The 23,733-nt window shown below is 33.7% G+C and overlaps 1 protein-coding gene across 4 annotated transcripts in view; it reads left to right on the forward strand.

The window, feature by feature from the left end:
- Rgl (Ral guanine nucleotide dissociation stimulator-like) overlaps positions 1–23,531 on the forward strand; it is a 30,410-nt gene extending 6,879 nt beyond the window's left edge. For 2 of the 4 annotated variants that reach the window (XM_072907367.1, XM_072907368.1), the window contains 6 exons: positions 10,152–10,699; positions 15,332–15,436; positions 15,705–16,128; positions 18,153–18,778; positions 19,126–19,440; positions 19,691–23,531. In XM_072907367.1, coding sequence (XP_072763468.1) covers positions 10,523–10,699; positions 15,332–15,436; positions 15,705–16,128; positions 18,153–18,778; positions 19,126–19,440; positions 19,691–20,338 — 2,295 coding nt within the window. In that variant the 5' untranslated portion in view covers positions 10,152–10,522 and the 3' untranslated portion in view covers positions 20,339–23,531. Of the gene's footprint in view, positions 1–4,732; positions 5,097–10,151; positions 10,700–15,331; positions 15,437–15,704; positions 16,129–18,152; positions 18,779–19,125; positions 19,441–19,690 lie in introns of those variants that run through there. The other 2 variants (XM_072907366.1, XM_072907369.1) reach the window with 2 other exon arrangements.
- The last annotated feature ends 202 nt before the right edge of the window (positions 23,532–23,733 follow it).

The following is a 23,733-nucleotide window of genomic DNA, read 5'->3' on the forward strand; positions in this document are numbered from 1 at the left end:
CGATAGAGAGAGAGAGAGAGAGAGAGAGAGAGAGAAATGTTTAAAATATGATTTTATCATATCATATGCTCACGATGTTTTTTATTATTTAAAGAAATACGGAAAATGTCGTGTACTGACTTAAACGGACGTGCTAAACGTATGCAGAACGAACTAATTGAAACTTGGTTCTTTATTCGTGTGAAGTATTGTTGATTCTCTTGGCTGGGACCATTATTATATACACAAGCCGATCGTTTATACAAATGTTTGACCGTCGACAGCTCTCGCCAGCATTCCGCGGAACCCAATTGCTTGTTTGAATGCAACATATGTGGCATACTTGTGCTTGAGGTTGCAACCCACGTAAAGAAACGTAACATACATTTCAAACACAATACGTATGTACGTACACTTGCGTACGTGAAATAAAGAAGCTAGGTAATTAAATTATCATAATAAAAAATATTTTTGAGATACAAGTCGGTCGCGTGAGTCGCGCAAAATTTAATAGAATTCTGATGTAAAATTAAAAATATTAATTATCTTTTCTTTGTATATAGTAATTTATTTTTTATCTTAATTTTATTTATACATATATTTTTTTAAATGTTAATAATTAATTAAGTAATATTTATAATTTCAAAATTTATTATTTATAATTTCAACAACCTCAAACATACATAATACATTTTTTCATAATTTTAGAATGGAACAATGCACAAATATAAGTTTATAAATTAAATCTTGCAGTAATTACATTTGCATTCTCTCTACAAATTACAAGTATATGTTATGCACATCCAGTATTACGAAACAGAATTTTACAGCGTAAAAAGTATGATACTATTTGACGTGACTCCGACCGATTAGCCGTGCGTTCAGCTTCATCCGGATTGAACTTTAACTCTGACTTGGTGTCGAGACCTGACCGACTTGAAACTCTTAACAAGTTCGACCTTGACTTCAATATATCGCTTCCGTCAGCGAGTCTCGAGGAAAAATAGCTTCGTAATCACAACAACAATATCATCCTGTCAAACTACGTGTCGCTTTAACCTCTAGCTGTCGATTTCGATTTCTTATCTCTGCCATTCTCATGCAGACCATATTTCATTCTTTGAAAAACTATACACATAAAGTATATTACAAAAGAATATTTTACAATCGAGTATATATACATATACATATATAAATAAGTTATAATTATATAATTCCGTTATATATATCGCGTACATATTCTTTTTTATTTTAATTTACGTAATACAAATTACGTGATATTAAAATAAAATTTTCAAAAATAAAACGATAAAAATGTTGATTAAAATGCAGATTATTAAGAATATTATTAAAAATTTTAAATAATCTCCTATGTTTTTATTAAAAAAAAAAACAGCTCGAAACGGACGTTCACGCGTGATTCTGAGTCACGTTCTCCCACGAAATGTTGCAATTCTTCAAGGTCTCTCGTTGGAAATAATCGCGATGATGATTTCGCGCATGGACGACGTATTAAAATGGGGCCTACGTGGGTTTCTTATGTAAATTCGCGGCTATTGTGTGTCGTCGAATTGGACCGCTCGACCGCGAGACTTAATTGCATTCGTCGAGCTTAATTATCGCGGCGATCGTGTGTCTTATTGTGAGAGGCGCGGACGAAAGTAAAACGACGAGAGCTCTCAAGTTCTCTCGAGTTTCTATACTTTCGCTAATCAAGCGATTTTCCTGCCGTCTTGAATTGAATGGAACGAGAAATTGAACATTGTGACGCCAGTTTAATAGACTGCATTCAATTAAATCTCTACTATTATTATTACGATCAGATTTATCCACACATCTGTATAAGCATATGATATCTTTGAATCATTTTATTATAATAACCAATAAATTTTACCGACCAAATGTTCCATAATGATTTATGGGCGCATCATATATTTGTTTTCACATGTTTTATACATCAATATTCATCTATCAAATTAAATTAATTTTGATTTTTAAATAACGGAGCTTATCAAAATCAACAGAATAACGCGTAGATAGATTGACTACCACTGATCGAGCACGTGTCTCCTGGCATTCGTTCCCATTTGAAAGCGGAGAGAATTCACTTCTATCTCTTATGGTTCTGTACACATACATGCGGAGTCTGGAATCTTTCTCTTTCTCTTTCTCTGTCTCTGTCTCCTTTTTCTCTCTTTCATAATATACGCTGTACATATATTAACATTATAAAATCTGAAAATGCTTCTATCGAGACATTTTATATACAACATGTTTTTCTTTGTACTCTCTCTCATATTTTTCTAATTAAACAAAATAATTAATTGCTAATATATTTAATATCACTTTTAAGTCGGAAAAAATCATTTTTTCTCCTTTATATATGTATTGAAAACAATTTTAATGCTTTACTCTTCTTTTACATTTTGCGAGTGTAAAATACGAAAAGAATATTCTGACAAAGCGAGTCATTTATAAATATGTTAATCTGTTCATTTCTGAATTTAGAATCTTTTTCGACTTGACGATAAAGGTTCTCGTTTGAGACAGCTTTCTTTCTTTCAAAAAGCGCAGAGTAAAGTAAGCGGTTTACCAATATCTCGAGGTGAACGAACGTCAATTCGCCGAGGGCAAAATTTGTACCAAAATCGCGACTTTCTTTCGGAGTTGTATTCGCAGGTGTAAATATATATAGTAATATATACACACGCGCGCACGAATCCACGGCAATGCGAAAGTAAACAATTTCATCGACCGACTGCTCAGGTGTGACATCTAGCAAGAGGTCAGTCGTTATTTTATAGATATATAAATTATTAAAATTATGAAAATAACAAGAAACAATTTAATCTAATAAAAATATATTTTTTTAAAAATTAAAATTATCTTTTAAAAAATATATATATATTTGTGTGTTACACAAATATTTTATTACAAATATTTAATTAAAATATTAATATTATATATTATATATTATAAATATTAAATTAATATCATTACATTAATATAAAAATCAATTTTTCTTTTTTTATTTCAAAGAAAAATAATGTATTTATTTTGCAATAATATCTTTGTATATTAGCAGTTTCGATCAAATTAAAAATTTACGAGGTTACCGAGTGCGCATATCGATTCGGTCACCTCATCCTACGAGATAACAATGACGTCGTAGTGACGCAACGACGGCGTAACGCCTTCTCTCCGACGTCACAAAAACGCGTCACGAGTAGCGTCACGAGTTTCATCAGATAACGAAAGAAATTAACTGCAATCGTTATTACCTGCTCGAATTCAGACCCGACAGTTTGGCGACTCGCAAAATTTATAACCGCCTTTAAAGACATTCATATTTTATATGACCGAGATATTTTGTCGCCACAATCAAAGGCATATGAATTACTTCCTCAAGAGCAAGTTGATGAGATTTGCAATTACTTACAATTAGTTTTTCCAAGATAGAACTACACTCGTCAAAAATTTTGCAAAAACATTTATCTAATATAATTTAAATATTCGAGAATCCAATAATATCTATTTAAATATTCAAAAATCCAATAATATCTATTTTACAATAAATTAGAATTAAATTATTAGATTATAAATTTTTACAGAAATTTAATTTACATCTATTAAATACAACTACGTATTAAAATTTTTTAATTCAAAATTTTAATTACTAAATACAATTATTACTAAAATTATTAGAATAAAAACTTGTATAATTATTTAAAATAATCTATTTTTTTATATATCCATAATCTTTATCAAAGGATACTGCAAAAAGCAGCTGTATAGATAGATAGCATCTGTGACATGATTATTTTCTACGTTTTAATTTCATGACGAGCGTCTGGGATTCGTTTCACTACCCTTACAATGTCGCTCTTTCTCCCTAAGAGATGAGAGTATAGACATATGGGGAAGATTTGATGACTCAGACCGTTGTTTTATGGGGATATGAGAGTCTGTTGTCACATGAAAGGAGATTCTTGCAGCCCCCATTGGTTTTTAGCAATTGATGAAAAATAACAGCATCTGGCATTATATTTTAACAAAGATTTAAACAAATTTTAATTTGCATAAAAATTTACGACAAAAATAATCATTGATTTTATTTATCAAGAAAAATCGCAATAAAAATATCTCGCACAATAATATAACATCAGTAAGTATTCGTATAATTTTGTTATTAATCCTTGGTATTTATATGACTAAATTGATGTCGACTGCGAGGAAAATTAAATTTCCACGCTCATCTTTAGATGAAGACGCAAAATCACGAAGGACTTCCGCGCCTCCAGAATTGTGTGTAGAAAGCGTAGAAGAGGCTCGTCAAAGACTCGCAAACGGTCATGCATGTGTGCGTCTGTCATGTGCCGCACATCCTGCAGCCGTCCCCGTTGGTCGAACAGAACTTCAGTTCTTGCACTTTATATCCTTCATCCGCATAGAATCCTTTAAACGGTTACTGACTGCGAATAATAAATTCATTCAAGTATGTCGAAATTGCGCCAGTTTATTTCCGACTCTCTAGAAATTATTCTAAAGAAATGCAATAAATAAATTTTATCTTGCAAATGAAAACAATTTATTCGCAATTACATTAAAATAAATAAATTTATAAATTCCATGTACCACGCTTCTGTTTATTCAACAAAATTGGTATCCATAAAAATCAAACTGTTTTGAAAATGTTAAATAAATAATTTAATTAAAATTTCCTCTAAGTGTAAAAAAAAATAAAAATAAATTTAAAATAAATAAAAAAAAAAATAAATTTAAAATAAATATTTAAATATAAATTGAAATTAAAAAAGATTTAGGTTTTGATTCTAGGAGTAATTCTAAGATTCCCTTAAATTCCTTTTCCCCCTCGTCGTTCTCCGTCTCCGGGATCTGGAATATCGATGATACGTTCCTGAGCGTAGCGTGGTCAGTGCATCCTCGATTGCACATTGCAACGCGCCGCGTCGAGCGTCGACGTTAGTTCAGTCGGCGTCGGGACGGCGAACGGGGCGGTCACTTCGCCTCCTCTCTCTTGAATCGCGGTTCGTACAGTTCTGATTCAGGTAATCACATACGCAGGCCTCGCACCTGGTCCGGATCACGAGCCGCAGGTAACGAAATTTGCAGCTGTTCTTTCGGTTCCGTGCGAGTCACTTCATCGTTAACGACGATTAAAAAACGAAGGTGATTAAGAGACGTTGAAGTCATCGGGCGTGTATGTAATTGAAAAGCAAAGAATTACTATTGTAATAATCGAAACAAAGGATATTTTTAATAAAATTTCTCTGCCGGAGAACTTTCTCAATCGGTGTGTTTTTGAATTTTTAGTTAAGTGACGTTTCATCATTTCGCGAATTTACAAAAATTGCTTTTTAAGAATTAATTTAATTTGTTTATTTCTTGAATGTGAAAAATTCTGTAAACTTTTTAAATATATTTTTAAAAAATTTTGTTAATATTATATTACAATTATTGAACAAAAAAGGTCTTCTTTTCTTTCAATTGTGGCTCGAGTCACGCTTTGGAGCACGTACAATGTTCGTGTTTATAATCGATCCAGCTATATAATGATTCATAAAATTCAGAGAAATAGAAAATTTATAATTCTGTTTTTCTGTGTAAAGAGACACAAATCGTTTTTCTTTGCAATCAGATCTGTTCCTGTGGAGCGATCGATACTCTACATGAATCAATGAAACATTGTTGTCGTTATTTATTTTTCACGTCACATAATGCCGTACTAGTATAAAATCTTCATTCATAACTTAAAAAATCTAAATATACGCTTTCCTTGAGGATTCAGAATTTATTAATAAGAAGACAGAGAGAGAGAGAGAGAGAGAGAGAGAAATTGATAGAAAGAAATAATATAATACTATTACAATATGTAATATTAATAATAATTATAGATTCATATCAATGAAATTAATAATAAAACAAAATTACGATAATTAATGATAAATGTAGAAATCATCGAAAACTTGATATATAAGAAAATTATACTTGTCAAAAATGAAAATTTTCTTAATTTTTTTCTCTAAAGATAATACTTTTATATTTTATAAAAATTTAAGAAGATTTTTTTTCGCTTTATTATATTAAATATTTAATAAAGAAACATCTAGAATTTTTTATAAAGTGCAATTGTCCTTGGAGACGCGCTTTAAACGTAAAAATAATTTTACGATTGTGATATATATTCATCTAGTATACAATTCTTTATAATATTAAATTAGAGTGCATTGTTTTACCCAGCCGATGTAATCATTTGGATATCATTTCCGCTGTCGATTTCGCTGCTATTTCGAGATCATGCATCACAGCTTCCTAATTTCAAACAGCAATCGATTCGTCCAACTTTGACTTTAACAATCTATTTTCTCAAATATACGCGCGTGCAGTTCGTATATTTCACGCTTTGATTTCGAAAAATTTTTACGCATCTTTGAAAATGGGATTAAAAAGATTGATAAATAATGTGTTGAAACAGATGAAATACACAGAATAGAAATATTTCTGTCCGAGTAACACATTAGGCTTGGTCGCAAAAACACCTTGAAAGACTCTAACCAGTTATTGTTGAGTCGTGCGAACATACGCATACACATGCACGTGCAAACGTCTCACGCATCAACGAATGACTAACCGAGTAACCGATTAGTTAGGTATTCGTTTTACAATTCACCGACCTTATCTTATTGTAGTGTTAATTGGACATAACTTTTGCATAATGTTTATTCAAAAAAAAGAAAGAAGAAACCATTTCGAATAATCTAAATAATGTAATGTAAATAATATTTATTTATATATACAATTATATATAAATTACGCGAAAGAAAAGAAATTTTTTTTTTATTTGTATTCAAATTTATTTCTGTAGCTGAAAAGGAATATAAATCGTAATTTTTTATTGCCGTGTATTTAATCTCACTGACAACGTTCATGCCTACAAAAGCAAATATGGACAGAAAGGCGTTCGTTGACATTTGTAAAATATTTTCACACCCCAATAAAGTCGATAGCTCGTAGCTAGAGAAAAATTTATAATCTGTGCGCTATGGATACATAGAGAGACGACGGAGACAGCGATTATTATTAATAGCGGATTTAGGGCCCGGTACGGCAACGAGAGCAATTAGGGTGCTACCCATCACGGATGAAGGGTTTTACATCGACGCCATTAAAGCTATTAAACAAGCGAGAGAGAGAGAGAGAGAGACAAGTGCGAAATGCTTAACATGGGATAAGCACTTCCTGCTGCTCGAAACGAGCTGCGCTCCCTTTATGGACAATATCTATGTTGCATAATGCATTTCAATTGCATGTGCTCTCCTCGAGAGATGAGCCCAGATAACAGTATGTCACATGTCGACATATGTCGTAGTGTGAGATCTGTCATAATTAAAATAAAATAAAATCCAACAATACCTCTCTCTTATTAAATATATATACTATGAAAAAGTTTGAAAAAGTTGATTTAAAATTCTTCTTGATCCAGTAATTTTGTTGTCTCATTATTTTTTAAAATGTTTCTTATGAATAAAATAAAGAAAAAAAAGAATTTTAATTATTATATTAAATAATGTCATTGTAATGCGAGAAAAACAAGTCGTAAGAGAGCCGTAATTTTTTTCTCAGAATTATTTACAGGAATGTAAAAGAGATGAATGATAAAAAAATTCTTATAAATATCAAGTTATTTAAAAAAAATTTCTTCCAAAAAAGTTAATGTAAAACTCAATTTTACTTTAAAGTAAACGTGACAAGGTTGACGTTAGAGAGAACGTGGGTGTTTTCGATTCAGAAATAATTACGACAAAATGAATGGGGCTTGAAGGCATTAGTATCACTATTTTTAACCGGAAAAATTGATACGTGATCAAATTGAAATATTTTTACTATTTGCGTCGCATTTTTGAAGAAAGGTAAAGGTCACGACAACCGGCCTGGTGCCTCGTGTCATGTCGCGACGCGACGCGACGGACGGGGCGTTTGTTTTATCGTTTGTCAGAACGAGGCGTCGACACATTTATCGTCGTTTGTATTCTACTTAATCGTATTGCGCCATAGGGCCAATCTATCGCTGTCATAGAACGTCTGTCTCATTCGTACCAGCCGGCGAAATCCAATCGCGAGCGATAATCAAATTTCGATGATCGAGTGAAAGAGGAGCTCAATCAGAGTTCGGCGCATGTTTTCCATCTCTCTCTCTCTCTCTCTCTCTCTCTCTCTCTCTCTCTCTCTCTCTCTCTCTCTCTCTCTTTCAATTTTCCTTTTCATCTCCACAAAGGTCGGCATTTATCTCGTTTGCATAATAAGAGAGAATTTTTCACGAAAGTTTTTTTCCGAAAATGAAGCTACATATATGTCATAAAGCTACAATCACGTGGGGAGGCTAATCAAAGTGTACCCTGAGCGATAATTCCAACTTGGTTTTTTTCTTTTTTGTGAGATAAAATATTTCTAGAGTACTCTGGAATGTCTATTTTCTGAGAGGATATTTCAAGAACAAGATATCTCTGGATACATTTTTCTAAAGATAGTCCAAGCATATTTCTGAAGTCATTTTACGCTCTTCAATGCATAATAATATGCTTTCTTTTAGATTATATTGTAAAAATATATTCCATGAATATAAAATATTTCTTTTACGTATCATACTGCTGTCAGTGTTATTTTGATTTTTCATTTCTGCTTTGAAATATCGATCTGTTACATGAAAATATCGTTCTTGACAGTCAATTCGCGGAATGAAGATTATCGCCTATTAGCGAACGAAACGCGACGGCGACCGACGTAACAAATTGACAATTGAGAAGACCAATGCGTCACATTTCGCATTGTAAGGTCTTAAATATATTTAACCCCTGATATTGAAATCATATCTCATGGGCAGAGCGGCAATTTCCATCTTACGAGAGAAAATAGTTTCATCATTAAACTAATCGATTTAAATGCAATAATTCAACAAGAATTTGTATTACAATTTATCAAAATAATTATACATTACGTATGAAACCTTTCATACAGTATTATATTATACATATAATATATAATATATTTTATTGCTAATACTATTCCATCTCATGATAATTTTAATTATAATCAAATGCTAATAACATATTAAGTGAAAAGCCAAGCATAGTCGCTTTGCGTTTCCGATAATACGATTTTCCTCGATTCCGAACAAAATATCATTTTATGCTCTATGCCCTTTAGCTTTTAACGACGTCTCGTATGTTGCCCTTTAACTGTAAAAAATAACGCACGCTCAAAAGGTCTTGTTAGTTCCTGCATATGATCACCCACGCGATACGCATATCGGAAGTACGTGTATGCATATTACCTTCAACCTTTTAGATTTAATTAATTACCAAGAGCTATTAACGAGCAAAAGTTGTGTCTTTCATTCGCAAATCATATGCTCTTTATAGATTTGTTTTCTTTACCCCTTTCACTCTCTCTCTCTTTCTCTCTCTCTCTCTCTCTCTCTCTCTCTCTCTCTCTCTCTCTCTCTCTCTCTCTCTTTGTAAGTCAACTGTAAGAATGATTAATCTCGATAAACATAAATGTATCACTTTGCTTCTGTTCCTCAGGGTCACAAGTGTTGTGCATATTTTAATCATCATTGATAACTAAATCAATTCATTTTAAAACACAAATGTTTAAACTACCTCCTTTAAATCTAAGAGTTTTCATTCATACACATATTTTCAATTTCTTCGAATATTCCGAATAAAAATTATTAATATATAATAGAACATATAAAATGTTTAAAATCAAAATTATATAAATTTTAAAGAATAAATAATTTAATTTTATTTCTAAATGTTTCAACAAGAATTTAGATACTTAAAATTATATATTTAGAATAAAAATAAAACGCAGATTTTTTTTCAAAGATAAAAATTAGCAAATGAGTATAAGGAGATTTAGAAACTTGTATTCATATCTTTATAAATGGATTAAAAAAATAGTAATATATATATATATATTTACATGCCAAAAGAAGAATCAATTGACCATTATGCTAATAAAATTATAATGACAAAATTATACTTTATTTTATACACGTATATTTTTGCGAAGTAACGATGAAGTGATTCCGCGAATCTCGGTTATCAAAGACGCGCTCGTGCTCAATCAATGGAAACTTTAAACTTCAGCTACAGCTCGGATATCGAAGACTCGCTTCTCCCCCGACACGATGATACGCTCCTGCATCCCGAGCGAGCGATCGCGCGCGAATGTCACCGTCGTCATCATCGACACCGAGGTGTGATGACGCGACGTCGATAGTCGATAGACGATTTAGTTCGCCGGCGACAGGCGTCACGAGAGCTCGCGTTGAATCGTATTATCTTCCGAAGAAAATCGCGTCCGAGGGAAGAGTATCGAGGGACGAAGAAAAAAAAAAAAAAAGAAAAAAGGGACATACACACAGAAAAAAAAAGATACCGAGACATCGAGGGCTAAGCTACTGAGCTAAGAGGGTGGAAGAAGAGAAAGAGCGGTGGCCAGAGGGTAAAACACGTGGATGCTGTGGCCGGTGTTGGGGGGGGATGACGGGCTGAGCCCGACAGCGTCGCCCGCACCGGCGGCTGTTCCCCCCGCCAAGGGGGTAAACAAGCTGGCTCCTCTGCTGCTCTGCGCACCCTGTAAACCCAGCGGTCACCGGAAGTGCCAGAGTTCCACCCAGTGGTACGTGCAACAGGTAAAGAAACGCCCGGACACGGATGGCTGTATCTCCCTTATATGACGTGTGGCTTCGTTCCGCTTCGTTTCATTGATCACTCGTGTTTGTCACGCGCGCTTTCTTGAAGAATCAAGTGGTCTTGTTTGTGGATCCCGATGAGATTACGAGTTACGAGATGATAACGTATCGAATGCGATAATCATTTCGTTCGTGTATGCGTGCTGAAAGAACGTGATTTTATATTCATAATTTATTTGATTTATTAAGCGCTTTTGTCGTTAAGTGTGCTTGATGTTTAATCATCATATGTTGTATTTTCTATAGAGTGTATTGTGTATTATGTTCTCTCGATGTAACGTGACAACTCGACAGACATTCGAGGAAAATAGATAAATAGAATTAATCGTAAAACTCTTTAATAGAAAAAAAAATGTAATCTGCAATATAATACTTCATTTAATACTCATTAATCAAATCTTGTATATTTTTATTATTACGATTAATTATTTATTTGTTAAAATTTACCTCTAAATAAAATTTCAATTTAATAACTTGGAGAGGATTGATGAAGTTAAACTTGAAGGCGGCGTAAAAGTTTGACATCTAGAGAATGTATTTTTTTCGTGATACACTCTGTATATCTCTGCATGTGACTTGCTGGAAATATTGTTTTTACAATAAAAGAATATTAAATAATATTAAGTTGCACGAAGAATAAAGTGAGTTTTTCCGTTGCTTTCATCATCGTCTTTAGATTAATGCATGATAAGCAGGATTACGTATTACGTTTATATATAGATTGCATTGTCGCAATTATATCAATCTCTATTCCCGAACCTTGGAAATAATGATCGTAGTGTTTTTGAATTACATCGCATACATGTATCAGTTCTCATACATACACATATTTGTCAGCTTTCACACACGCATGCCGACCGTTCAATCAGGGTCAGAGTGTCATCGGAACCGTATCGTCTACTGATGAATGGAAAAAAAAGTGACAACGCTTAATCTGCGCTTAATTTACGCTAAACGCAGTCGTCACTCAGTCGAGAAAACTTTTCTTTCGGAAAATAATTAAAAACGAATCTTTTTGTTAATTTTTTATATCGAATTTCTCAATTGTGACTTGTCTTGCATTATTATTATCAAGGCTCTATCATTATCTAAATATTATAATGTACATATATTATTTATTAGAAATGGCGTTTCGAAAAATTTTCAGGGAAAAGGTTTAATTTCGGATTTTATTACCAAAATAAAACAAAAAAATATAACAAAAAAAAAATAAGATAATAATTCTGCGTACATTTTTTACCGTCTCGATAGATAAAAGCTTACAAAGTCGATGCAGCTGGCGTCAAAGACGTTCGACCATCTGCGTTTCTGGTCTCGAATAGCACGTTTCGTGCCGATCTCATGGTGGTGGTGTTTCGCTAGAATTTGACGGGGAATAATGGGGTGTATTTTGGGATCGTGCGAGAGAAAGAGAGAGAGAAAGAGAGAGAGAGAGAGAGAGGGGGAGATGGATCGTTGACCCCGGCGAGACATTTTCGAGATTCCGCGACGCTGTCGGGAAACTAGATTCGCCATTTGCGCGACAAATGTTTCAGAAACGATGACCACAATCTAAGTATACCGCCAATTTACTTATGGACGGTGGTCGCGTGAATTTTGCATTCGTTCCGGACGATCGATTCCCCGCGTGCGCGAACCGCGTCTCTACATCCTTGTATATTTACGACGGCTCGCAATAAAATTCGGATATATTGTTATATGGAAGTCATTGCTCCCGATTGTTCATAGTCGCAAAATCTTTTCCTTATTTGTGAATTTGATTGTATATTTTTAATACACGTATTTTTTTTTTTTTTTTTTTTTAATAAATGTTACTCTATCGTCAATAAAATTTTCTATATCTCCCCCTCAAAATAAAGGATTATATTTTAGTTCAGTAGCCTTTCCTATGTGAGATAACTATTTTTTTCAATATTTACAAATAAAATTTTCTTATCAAGCAATTATTACTTACTTTAATTTGTCCCGTATCTTTTGTACATGTAATTTGTTTAAACACAAATAAAAGTTACATTTTTTTATTATACAATAAAATAATTTAATATATATATATAATTGATATTTAAAATTAAATAAAAATAAAAGAGAAAGAAAATATGTCGAGGAACAAAAACATTATCTTGAAATAAATGATGTAACCGATTAATAATATTACATAATTTTATAGAGTTTATATCACCGGAAATTCTTTTAATTATACAGTTTAGCGATCGGGCAATATTCCGTACATCTTTTTGCGTAAGAAACTGGCCTCGAGATCCGGCTCGTGCTGTTTATAGTGGAACAATGGTGAATCGACATTCGAGGGAAACAATTCCCAAGGACGAGCACAGGTACGAGGACCTCGAGTCACGCTCGGGTTCCTCCTGCAAGCGGATTTAATTGCTTGGCCGTTCCGGGGCGTGAGCGGGTGGACCCCCGGCTTCTCTTAAGTCTCGTTCGCATCGCGACGGAATCGACATTTCTTACTTTTTAAACTTTTGAAACTAGCTTTCCTATAAATAATATTTATATTGCACGAGAAATTCATCTAGATTAATTAGTTTAAGTAATAAATTTTTAAAAGAGAAATTTGTTTTGTTGAAATTTAATTGAAGATTATTAACGCGATAAATTTTTGTCACAATGACTAAATTGAGGGGAGAAGAAGGGATTACAGAGTAGAAATAATTTATAAATTGTAAATTGAAATTAAATTTTAATTTACACTTTATAAATAAAATGAAATTAAAAATTGTAAGACAAATTAATTAATTAATAATTAATAAATATAGAATTGTTTATTGTTTAATATATCAACGTCAAAAAATTTTATCAAGAAAAGATTATTTGATTGTTATAGCAAGAATATATATTTTGTGCATTTCAACTTCCTCATTTTTAACAAGAATTAACTATTAGGTACTTCATTTTATAATTTGACATTTATATTAACTTTACGCCTCTAGCACTAATTCGTTTTTATTTTCGAATTTAATCTACATAAAAAATTAAAATAATCTATAATTCTCTTAACTTTTTTTTAAATATCTGCAAGGAAGTTATATTTTTATAATGAATACGAGGGAAACAGGTAAAATGTAGCTCCATAGTTTGCAGTCGCAAAGTGATTTTCTTATTGTTAGAGATGTAAAGAAAAAAAAAGTGGCAATGACACGCTTTTCTTTCCGTCAGCCACTTCGATCATTACTTGGGATCGTGTGATTTAAGTGTACGGTTTCGTTGTAATCTTTTATGCCGACGCAAATTCACGTTTGTCACGCCCGATGCTGACATTAAGCTTCTTACAGCTTCTAACTGCTGCTTTATTTACGGAATTTCAATGCCAAGTAAATAAAAGCGAGATATAACTGTATCGCATTCCAAATCTATTTCATAATCAATCAAAACAAAGTCTCTTGAACGAAAGATTCCTATATTAAAATGTATTATAGAAATATTAATATAAATTTAATAATTTAATAATTTTCAATATTTTTCGTACACTCTATTGAGAATCAATTTGTTATCAAATGAATTAAATCCTCGATTAACTCTCTTAATAAATATATTGACATTTTAATCTACAATATTTCTGCATTTTTATTATAATCTTTTAATTTAATATTAAACTATTCAGAACCAATAACTATCATTTTTTGGCGATCGTTTCGAAAAACGTTTTATCTCTTTTAGCGAGTCATCTTAGCCAAAGAATAATTATCTTTACGTTTATCATACGTATTATGTCATTGTGTTATGAGTAAGCCCGTCTTTATCAAGTTGAAATTAGTTACGCAGACATAGACTGTCACTGTTAAAAATATTTGCACGTACGTATACATGTTAGTAAACACATATTAAGCATGAACATAATTCATTGATTTTATTTGATTTCTTTCATTAAATCAAAAGTCAAGGATTAATAAATAAATGTTCATGTTTTTAATAATTCTGATTTAATATGAATAGATATTAATCATTGACTTTTAATATTTTTCTCATTCTTCTCTTGTTCTTGCATCTTTATTTTTATTTTTGCATAATGATTCTATTTTAAAATATCTTTCGTGTTTAATAAACGAAAGATATAACTTAATAAGTCGAATGATTATAAAAAAAACTTGCTGGAAATGACAAAGCGCATCTCAAAAAAATTAATATTCAAAACCAGTCTCGCGAAGGGGCAGATGATTTATATTAATTAATATGTATATAAATATTACATTAATTAATATATTGACATAATTATTAATTTCATGAAAAATTTAATTATTACCGAATAACGGTGTAATCAACATTTCACAACAAAGTAAATAAAATAGTCAATTTCCGTTATTTGACACAATAAGTATAAATCAACTACATTATAAGAAAGAGAAACAGCTCTATCTATTCCAGATTATCCTCTTCAATCACTACTCTGTATCTATTATATTAATTCAAAGGAGATGGTTGGTGGCTTTGATCATGAAATTTGGAGCGTAGATCCTCCCTAGACGCGCTTCTTCATTATCGATTCTATTAGTACTAGCAACATCCATTAGTAGTACGGATTGTTCACGACGTAGTTCAATATTCCATCTTTTGCAGCCCACGTGGCGTTTATGGGGCGAGGAGAGGGGCGACGGCGTCATATACACGGTGTACCTGAAAAAGGTCCGATACCATCGGCCTACAAGAAGTCTCTCGGCATCGGTGAGCGTTTTTGGTATATTTTTATCTCAAACCAATTTCTATTTTTTCATTTTAAGAATTTTATTTCTTATTGCAAAAAAAAAAAAAAATACATATTTTTCCGCGATTCTTTAATTTTCTGATTGATTTCTGATAAATAAAAATTCCAAGCGATAGTATTCGCAAATTAAGCTCAATCATGCTTTTATTCAAAGAACTTTCGGAACAAAAACGTAGGTTTTTTTTTTCAACCCTTAAAGAACCTAAGAGTGCTTGCTCCGATATACAGGATTCTGACGACGAGATCTCGCACTTGGAATGGGAGACGGTGAGGGTGCGTTTCCTGAAAGCCGGCACGGTGCAGCGGCTGGTCGAGAGTTTGGCAAACGACGACGGCGAGTTGGAGTCCACCTACATAAACGTCTTCCTGGCGACTTATCGGGCCTTCACGACGCCGCGTGAGGTCCTCGAGCTGCTGCTCGCGCGATACGACGCCCTGGACGAGAACGCCGGCGGCTGCGAGCAGCATCGCAAGACGCTGGTCCAGGCCCTGCACGTTTGGCTGGACGCGTATCCGGGCGACTGGAAGTCGCCCCCGAACCACCCCCTCCTCACCAGGCTCCTCGACTTTACGCATCGGCGTCTGCTCGGCTCTGAACTCGAGCTGAAGGCCAGGCATCGTCTGCACCGCTTTCAGCGCGAGGATCAGATAGGTAACGTCCAACTTTTTTTTTTTTTTTTTTTTTTTCGACAATGAGTCACGAACAACGTCGTGAACTTTAAAGGCGGGAAAGAGTGATAAGGCACGGTGAGAAGTTCAAATACGAAGGGATTGGCGAATCAATAACCGCGGCACGATCTCTGTGATGTTACGGACCTTATCGCTTCAGTACATATATATAAAAGAGATTATATTCGAAAGTAAAATTCCTTCTACAATATCAAAGAATTTAGGATTTTTTTATCTCTCTATTTTCATGTTTAAACAAAAAGTTAAAATTAAATACAGTCATTGACAAAATTATTAGGCACTCTTAAATTTTCCATATTTCTTATTTTGTAAATACTAAAAAGATTAAAAAATTTTTTAAAACTATCGATAGCACTTTAAAGCTGAAATTTCAAGCTTTAAAATGTTTTTTTAATTTTTCGTTTACGATAATTTTTCGCCCAGTATCGACAACGTGAAAAATACAGATTTAGTTTCAAAATTATGTACCTCGGCCAAAAAATATTATAGGAAAGTTTAAAAAAAAAAGCATTTTGTAGGCAAAATGTTGTAGTTTATAGAAATTGATTTAAATTTTTCGAGAGAAATTTTTTTACCAAGTTACAGAGTCTCAAAAATACAATAAAATTTAAAAAGACAAAACAATGTTCTTTTTTAAAGCACAGAACAAGGAAAATACAAAAATTTTTTAAATTATCGATAACAACTTTAATGCGTTATCAGTACATTAAAAAATTTTTGTATTTTCCTTTCTATTCTGTGCTTTAAAAGAGAACATTGTTTCATGTTTTACAGACACGTTGTCGACATTGGGGGAAAAATTAAAAAAACATTTTAAAGCTTGAAATTTCAGCTTTAAAGTGCTATCGATAGTTTTTTAAAATTTGTCAGTCTTTTTAGTATTTACAAAATAAGAAATACGGAAAATTTAAGGGTGCCTAAATATTTTGTCAATGGCTGCAGTTGTACATAACCGATTTTTCATTTATAACAGGAATTTAGAATAATAAATTTTTACTTAAATAACATAGTGTAAAGTGGTATTTAAAGCACGTTACCTTGTATTTAAATGTATCTCAAAGCATGTATATCTCATATGTGACCTCGAATGGAAATTCTAACAACAGAATCGAGAAACCGCTTATGCAATAGAAACGTAATGACTCATATAGCGTTCGTTTTATTTACCGTGAATTCGCTGAATCGCGATAAGCGAGCAAAACATCCGCCAGAGTGTTACGTTACAGGTGTATCGTCGAGGAGAAAGATTGTATATTACGGACCATACAACCCCTTATTATGAAAGACTTTCTCTCCAGAAATTATCCAGGAAAGACGTACAAAAGTTATCGCTAACGATAAACTATGTACATCTACCGGAAATAACTTAACCATTCTTGTAAAGACTCTTACGATAATATATTTTCAGAAAATATTAGAAAATGGTGAATATTTATCGCGTTACGAAGGAATAAATCTATCGAATGCTTGGTAGAAAAAGTGAATGCTAGTGACAGTGAAAGGGCAATCAGGCAGCTGGCGTTCACACAAAGGCGTCTGCTTTCCACAATAAATTGAGGGTCCACCGTTCTGTTTGTACTGTCATAACCAGCAGGATTCACTATTCGTCTTCTATAGAATCCGATCCAGTCTCAAAAATTCTCAAAATAAAAGCGGATACCAAAGCATAAAAGCCAGAGAAAGTGCAGCAAAAAAATCTTCTCGAAAGAAAGTTTTGTTCGATTTACATAAAATTCATTTATAAAAATTTACTTGTGATTCGATAAACAAAGTTTCAATCTGGTTAAAATAATAAATGAAGCTTGTAAATTAATTTAAATTATTTTTTTGAATTAAATAAATATCAATTTTGCAACAGCTAATTTTAAAATAAATTCTGTATTTAAAAAAAAAACAAAAAATTATATTGATCTAAACTTTATCGTGTCTCTTTTATATGAATTTTTATTAAAATTTTGAAATTAATTTTTCCTTTTCTTTTCTCAGATTCCTGCATGGTATACGACAATGGTCGGCTGCCCATGCGCGGTTCTCCAGATCCAATGTCGGATCATTGGGGAAACTACATCTTCCCTGAGGTGCCCCACCGTCACTTTGCCGAGCAGCTGACACGAATGGACGCCGAGGTATTCAAGAAGCTGGTTGCCCATCAATGCCTCGGCGCTGTCTGGTCCAGAAAGGATCGTTCCAGGAGCCACGAGGCTGCCACGGTGGTGGCGACCGTGAATCAATTCAATGCCGTATCTCTACGCGTAATCTCGACCATCCTGACGGACACGTCGCTCAAGTCGCAGGAGCGCGCCAGGATCCTCGAGACGTGGATCGATATCGCGCAGGAATTGCGCATTCTGAAGAACTTTAGCAGCCTGAAGGCGATCGTCTCCGGCCTCCAAAGCAATTCCGTGTACCGGCTGGAAAAGTGCTGGCAATGCATGCCTAGGGAGAAGCATGAACTCTTTCGGGAACTCGAGAGGATATTCTCCGAGGAAAATAATGCTTGGACACAGAGAGAGCTACTCATCAAGGAGGGTACCGCCAAGTTTGCTGACACTGCCGGCAGAAGCGACAGGCATTTGCAAAAGCTCTTTCAGAAACAAAATACTCATGCGGGCGTAAGTGTCGTTCTTTTGTCTTTTTTTTTTTTTTTTTTTTTTTCATACACTTGCGAATTTTTTTTCAATTTTTTAATGACATTTTCGATGGAAATTTAATGTGTAATATTAAAGTTTTCTATTTAAAAAATTTTCAATTTTAGCTTTGCCAAATCGATGATATCTAAATTAATATAAAATTAATTCTAGGATTATTTAATAAAAAGAAAATAATATATTAAATTATGTTTAATATCGATTTAAAAATATTTTTCAAATAAACTAAAGTGTAAAAATTAATATTTAAATAGACTAATAAATTTAATTCTGTATTATATTTTTAATCGTGGAATTTTTCTCTCCTTCAGAATATTAGCTACGGCACGATACCATATCTGGGGACCTTCCTGACTGATCTAACGATGATCGATACGGCGATACCGGACACGATAGCGGACGGTCTCATCAATTTCGATAAGAGACGGAAAGAGTTCGAGGTGCTGGCGAGGATACGGCTTTTACAGGGCGCGGCAAACGCGTACAACTTCAGCACGGATCCCGCGTTCGATCGTTGGTTTCACTCAGTATTGGTCCTGGATGACCGGGAAGCTCACAAACTTAGCTGCCAGATCGAGTCACCACCACCGGGCAATACTCTCAACAATCGTGGCAAAAAGAAACAAGTTAGCATCTTTCGTTATATTTAATCAATTATTTTAATTTATTTGATTTTTAGGATACTAGTCATATGAATTTCTCAACATCATTTAATTTAATCACGTTGACTAAGAAAGTTTCTCTCTAAAATTATATATAAGATAAGATACAAATAAATTAAGCTACGAGCTTTGGATTATTTATATCTTGTTATCGAATTATTTCATTCACCAGCGATCTTATGGTAAACAAAAACTGAATTGTTTCGTTTCGCAGAATCATCAGGGTCATCGGAAAAATGACTCGATCGCGTCGACATCGAGCTCCAGCAGTTCCCAGTTCTACTGCGACCTCGACTCCCTGCCGAGTTCGCCTCACAATTCGTTGGACCGGCGAACCTCGCCCTCGCAAATGTCCAGTTCGTCCTCGAGTTCATCTCTACCTTCTCTCGACGTGTCTTTGAGCTCCGGCGGAGGTGGCAACCATCAAACCCGTCTGGCGCCTCCAGCGGGAGCTATGCCAGCCAACGGAAGCACCCCCAACCTCGCTGGACTGTCCAGTCCTAGCCACTCGCACAAAAGCTCGCCAGACTTTTACATCATCAAGGTCACTATGGAAACGGACAACGTGGAGACGGAAGGCGTGGTGCTTTACAAGTCCATCATGTTGTCCAACAATGAGCGGACGCCGCAGGTGATCCGAAACGCCATGCTGAAGCTCGGCATCGAGGGCAATCCCGATCAGTACACCCTGGCGCAGGTGCTACCTGATCGGGAGATGGTGCTGCCCACCTCGGCCAACGTTTACTACGCTGTAAATACCGCGCACAATCTTAATTTCATACTGAGACCGAGGAGGGAGTCCAACGACGTGGCCTCGGACAGCCCCCGGAGTAAGGGTAGCGGTCACAATCATAAACGATAATCGTGAAAAACGTGGCCTGAACGTCGTAAAGTAAAAAGACAATTTTTCAAAGCGAGAACAATTTTTGAAACTTTGAATGCGAGGCCAGAATAATTGGTAAAAGTAAAGTCGATCGAGGTAATTGTGATAGAAAATAAATGTGATATTCGAAACGCGCAATAACAAATACTAAGCTGTAATGTTATGCAACTGTTAATTATGATATTATTAATATTCAGAATTATCATATATATAGTAGAGAGGGTGTTAGTAGCATTTTAATTAACACTATCGATAATATTAATTAGTAGTTACTATTATTAATCAATATATTATCCTGCGTGGTTGATTAGTAATATTAACAATACTAATTATATGTATCATTAATAAAATACATATCATTATATAAAATAATATTACAACTCATTTGGTTTGCCATCGTGATTTAAAAACGATGGTAATTTAGTTAACAATTTTTAAAAACATAACGATTATTATTGGGCGTCACAATTACCTCGATCACGTCTTTTTTCAACGTCTATCAAAATTAATAAGCAAAAGAAGCGAATCTCACGATGAATTAGACTGTTTATTAAGATTTACCATGACAGCTCGGCTCTTTCGCTTCCAGATGCGATGCAAATGATCGAGCGACGCCGAAGTGTACGATTAAGCACGGTCATTCGTACGACCGGAAGTGCGTAAACGCATGCATGATTCAAACCGTACTCAGACACAACGCGAACACAATTGCGCAATCGAATACTCTAGCATTATTCTAGGCGTGCGCGGCTATTTAGCGTGAGTCACACACACGCGAGGTTCTTATCGCTGCCACGATGATGCAAACAAGCACAAGGGCCCCGTATTCTTGCCACTTTAACATCGCATTTATAATGTTAAGCGCGACTTCGACCTCGTTATTTATTTGAAATTTGTCGAAAAATCAAATGAAAGATAATTAGATATTAATAAGTGTCGCTTCATTTTTATTCTTTACTGTAATCACATTTAGCGCTAAATACTGATGTGATTCCGAGTGATATTTATCTGACATAAACACGATATTTATTTTGATATTATAAAAACATTATTATTATTGTATTTAAATAATCAGGACCTTCGTTATCTCTTTTTGTGTGTTTATTATTATTAAAAAGCCATATTTTACATTAAAATATGGTCTTTTACTCTTGCGACTGTTATTTGTCTGATATAATTAGTTGGACAAGACATTACGAAACGATAATTATGTCAGAATAATGCACAAAGAGTGTTTTCGTCACTGTAAGACAACCGTGTTTAGCATTAAATGTTTAATATATACATAAGAATATCGGGCGCTTAACGAACTTTGCTTATAGAACTTTGCGCGTGTGTGTATGTATATACACTATACGCATAACACGTGTGTTTTTCATGAACGAAAACGAGATTATAGATAATTAAAGCGGGACGAGTGCGAGCGACTCGTCGTTTCCGGCGACGGATCTTTGTGATCCTTGTGAATAATTGTAATTGCATAGAAGTAAACGGTAAACTCGACCAAGCAAGCAGGGGGGGGGGGGGGGAGGCCTCGTGTACTCTCATGTGAAAACTGTCAATTATTATATCGCTACTCTCTCGTGTATTTAAAAAAAGAAAAAAAAAAAAAAAGCCGCGAGATTTTACAACTGCCCTCATCGTATATTCTGTCCTTTTGTCTTTCTCGCAAATTTGTGAATTTCGCGAAGGCAAAAAAATTCTGTGATAAAAGAATCTCTCTTTCTTTCGACTTTCTGCGGCGAAATAGAGATAGAAGGTCGGCCGCCACTGATCAGACAAGTCCACTTTTTCTAATAATACTGGAAAGCTCGGGAAAAGTGTCCAAGAATAAAGAGAAATTTTATTTTATCAGTCGCGAGGCGAAATTGAAATAAATGACTGCTAGACAAGCCTGTATTTTCCCCATCGAAAAATTGTACGAGAAATATTTTTAACTATTTATAAGTATAACAAAATGCTGTCGCAAGAATCAGACAAATTCATTTTTTTCCATTGTCTTGGAAAAATTTGAAATTGAAATTTTAAAGAAATAATTTTGAGGAAATAATTAGTAGAAAGATAAAATTGATATTATCTCCTTATTTATATCTTTATTTTATGTGATTATTAATTTAATTTTTTTTAATTTTTTATACGAATTTATATAGCATAAGACGGCGGAAATATCAATATTTCAGTATTAAAAATTATCAAATTTCGTATTAAAATTGTAATATACATTTTTCTCTGAAAAAAAATTTATATTAAAGAAAAATTGGTTTTGTAAAAAATTGATTTTGTAAATAGTTGTATATAAAACAAAAATTAAATTAATATGCTTCATAAATTTGAAGTACAAACTATTTACAATTTGTGTTTTTTTAAATTCTTTAATCAATCAATAATTAAAAGTTTTAAAGAATATTTGAAATTTACAACTATACTGTGTAACTATAGTGTGTGATGAAGTAATAATAATAATAATAATATTTCATTATTGAATAATTAAATCCGTAGAGCACTGAAAGAAATCACATATAGGTATCTCCAACTAATTTTAGATTTAGAATAATTTCAAGCTAATTAAATTTTGAAACAGTAAATCTACCTTTTTTTACATCTCGTTCGTGGTATCAATCGATACGCCATTACTGAAACGAGCGTTAAATAATGAACGATTCAATTGGTGGAAAAAAGTGAACTTGCCTGGTTTTTGCCGGTAAAGCTCCGTTGAATCAAATGGAAATCCATGTGTTAATCAGTTAATCAAGAATCATTCCATTTCATGATATCGGCCGGTCGGTTTTTCACGTTGATACATTTTTTACGAAGCTGGGTGAAATGCGCAAAAAAAAAAAAAAAAAAAAAAAAAAAAAGAGGAAACGAAGAGAAACAAAACTAAAAAAAAGAAAGAAAAAAAACGAGAAAGAGCGAAAACACAAATGCGGTCGAGTATCCCGATGATACTTAGCTCGAATAAGGTTTCCCCGAGACGTAAAGTCTTACGCAATTTTTTGTACTTATTTTTTCTTCTTGTTCGTATCTGTTTGTCTAATATATTAGCTGTATGTGTTCTCACGTAGACGACTCCTCGAAAAAACAAAGAGAGGAGAGTGAGATAGCGGACGATGCGAAGCTGTATGTAGTAATGCGACCTGACAAAAGTGAGAATAGATGGCCTACACTTTTACACGTGTGTGCGTTTTTATCTCCCCCTTCCTCGACAACCCCTCTCGGTCGTAAAACTATCGTGACTCGACGACGCCCCGTCGATTTCTACTCCTACACTTTTTATCCCCCGTTAATCCGTTTACGATTGAGCGGAATCTCTCCTAGTTTTTCTCCCTTTTTCATTAATTTCACACCCCGCATATACTGGACACCCCTTTAAT

Source organism: Anoplolepis gracilipes, chromosome 15 (genome assembly GCF_047496725.1).
Source record: "Anoplolepis gracilipes chromosome 15, ASM4749672v1, whole genome shotgun sequence".
Classification (NCBI taxonomy): domain Eukaryota; kingdom Metazoa; phylum Arthropoda; class Insecta; order Hymenoptera; family Formicidae; genus Anoplolepis; species Anoplolepis gracilipes.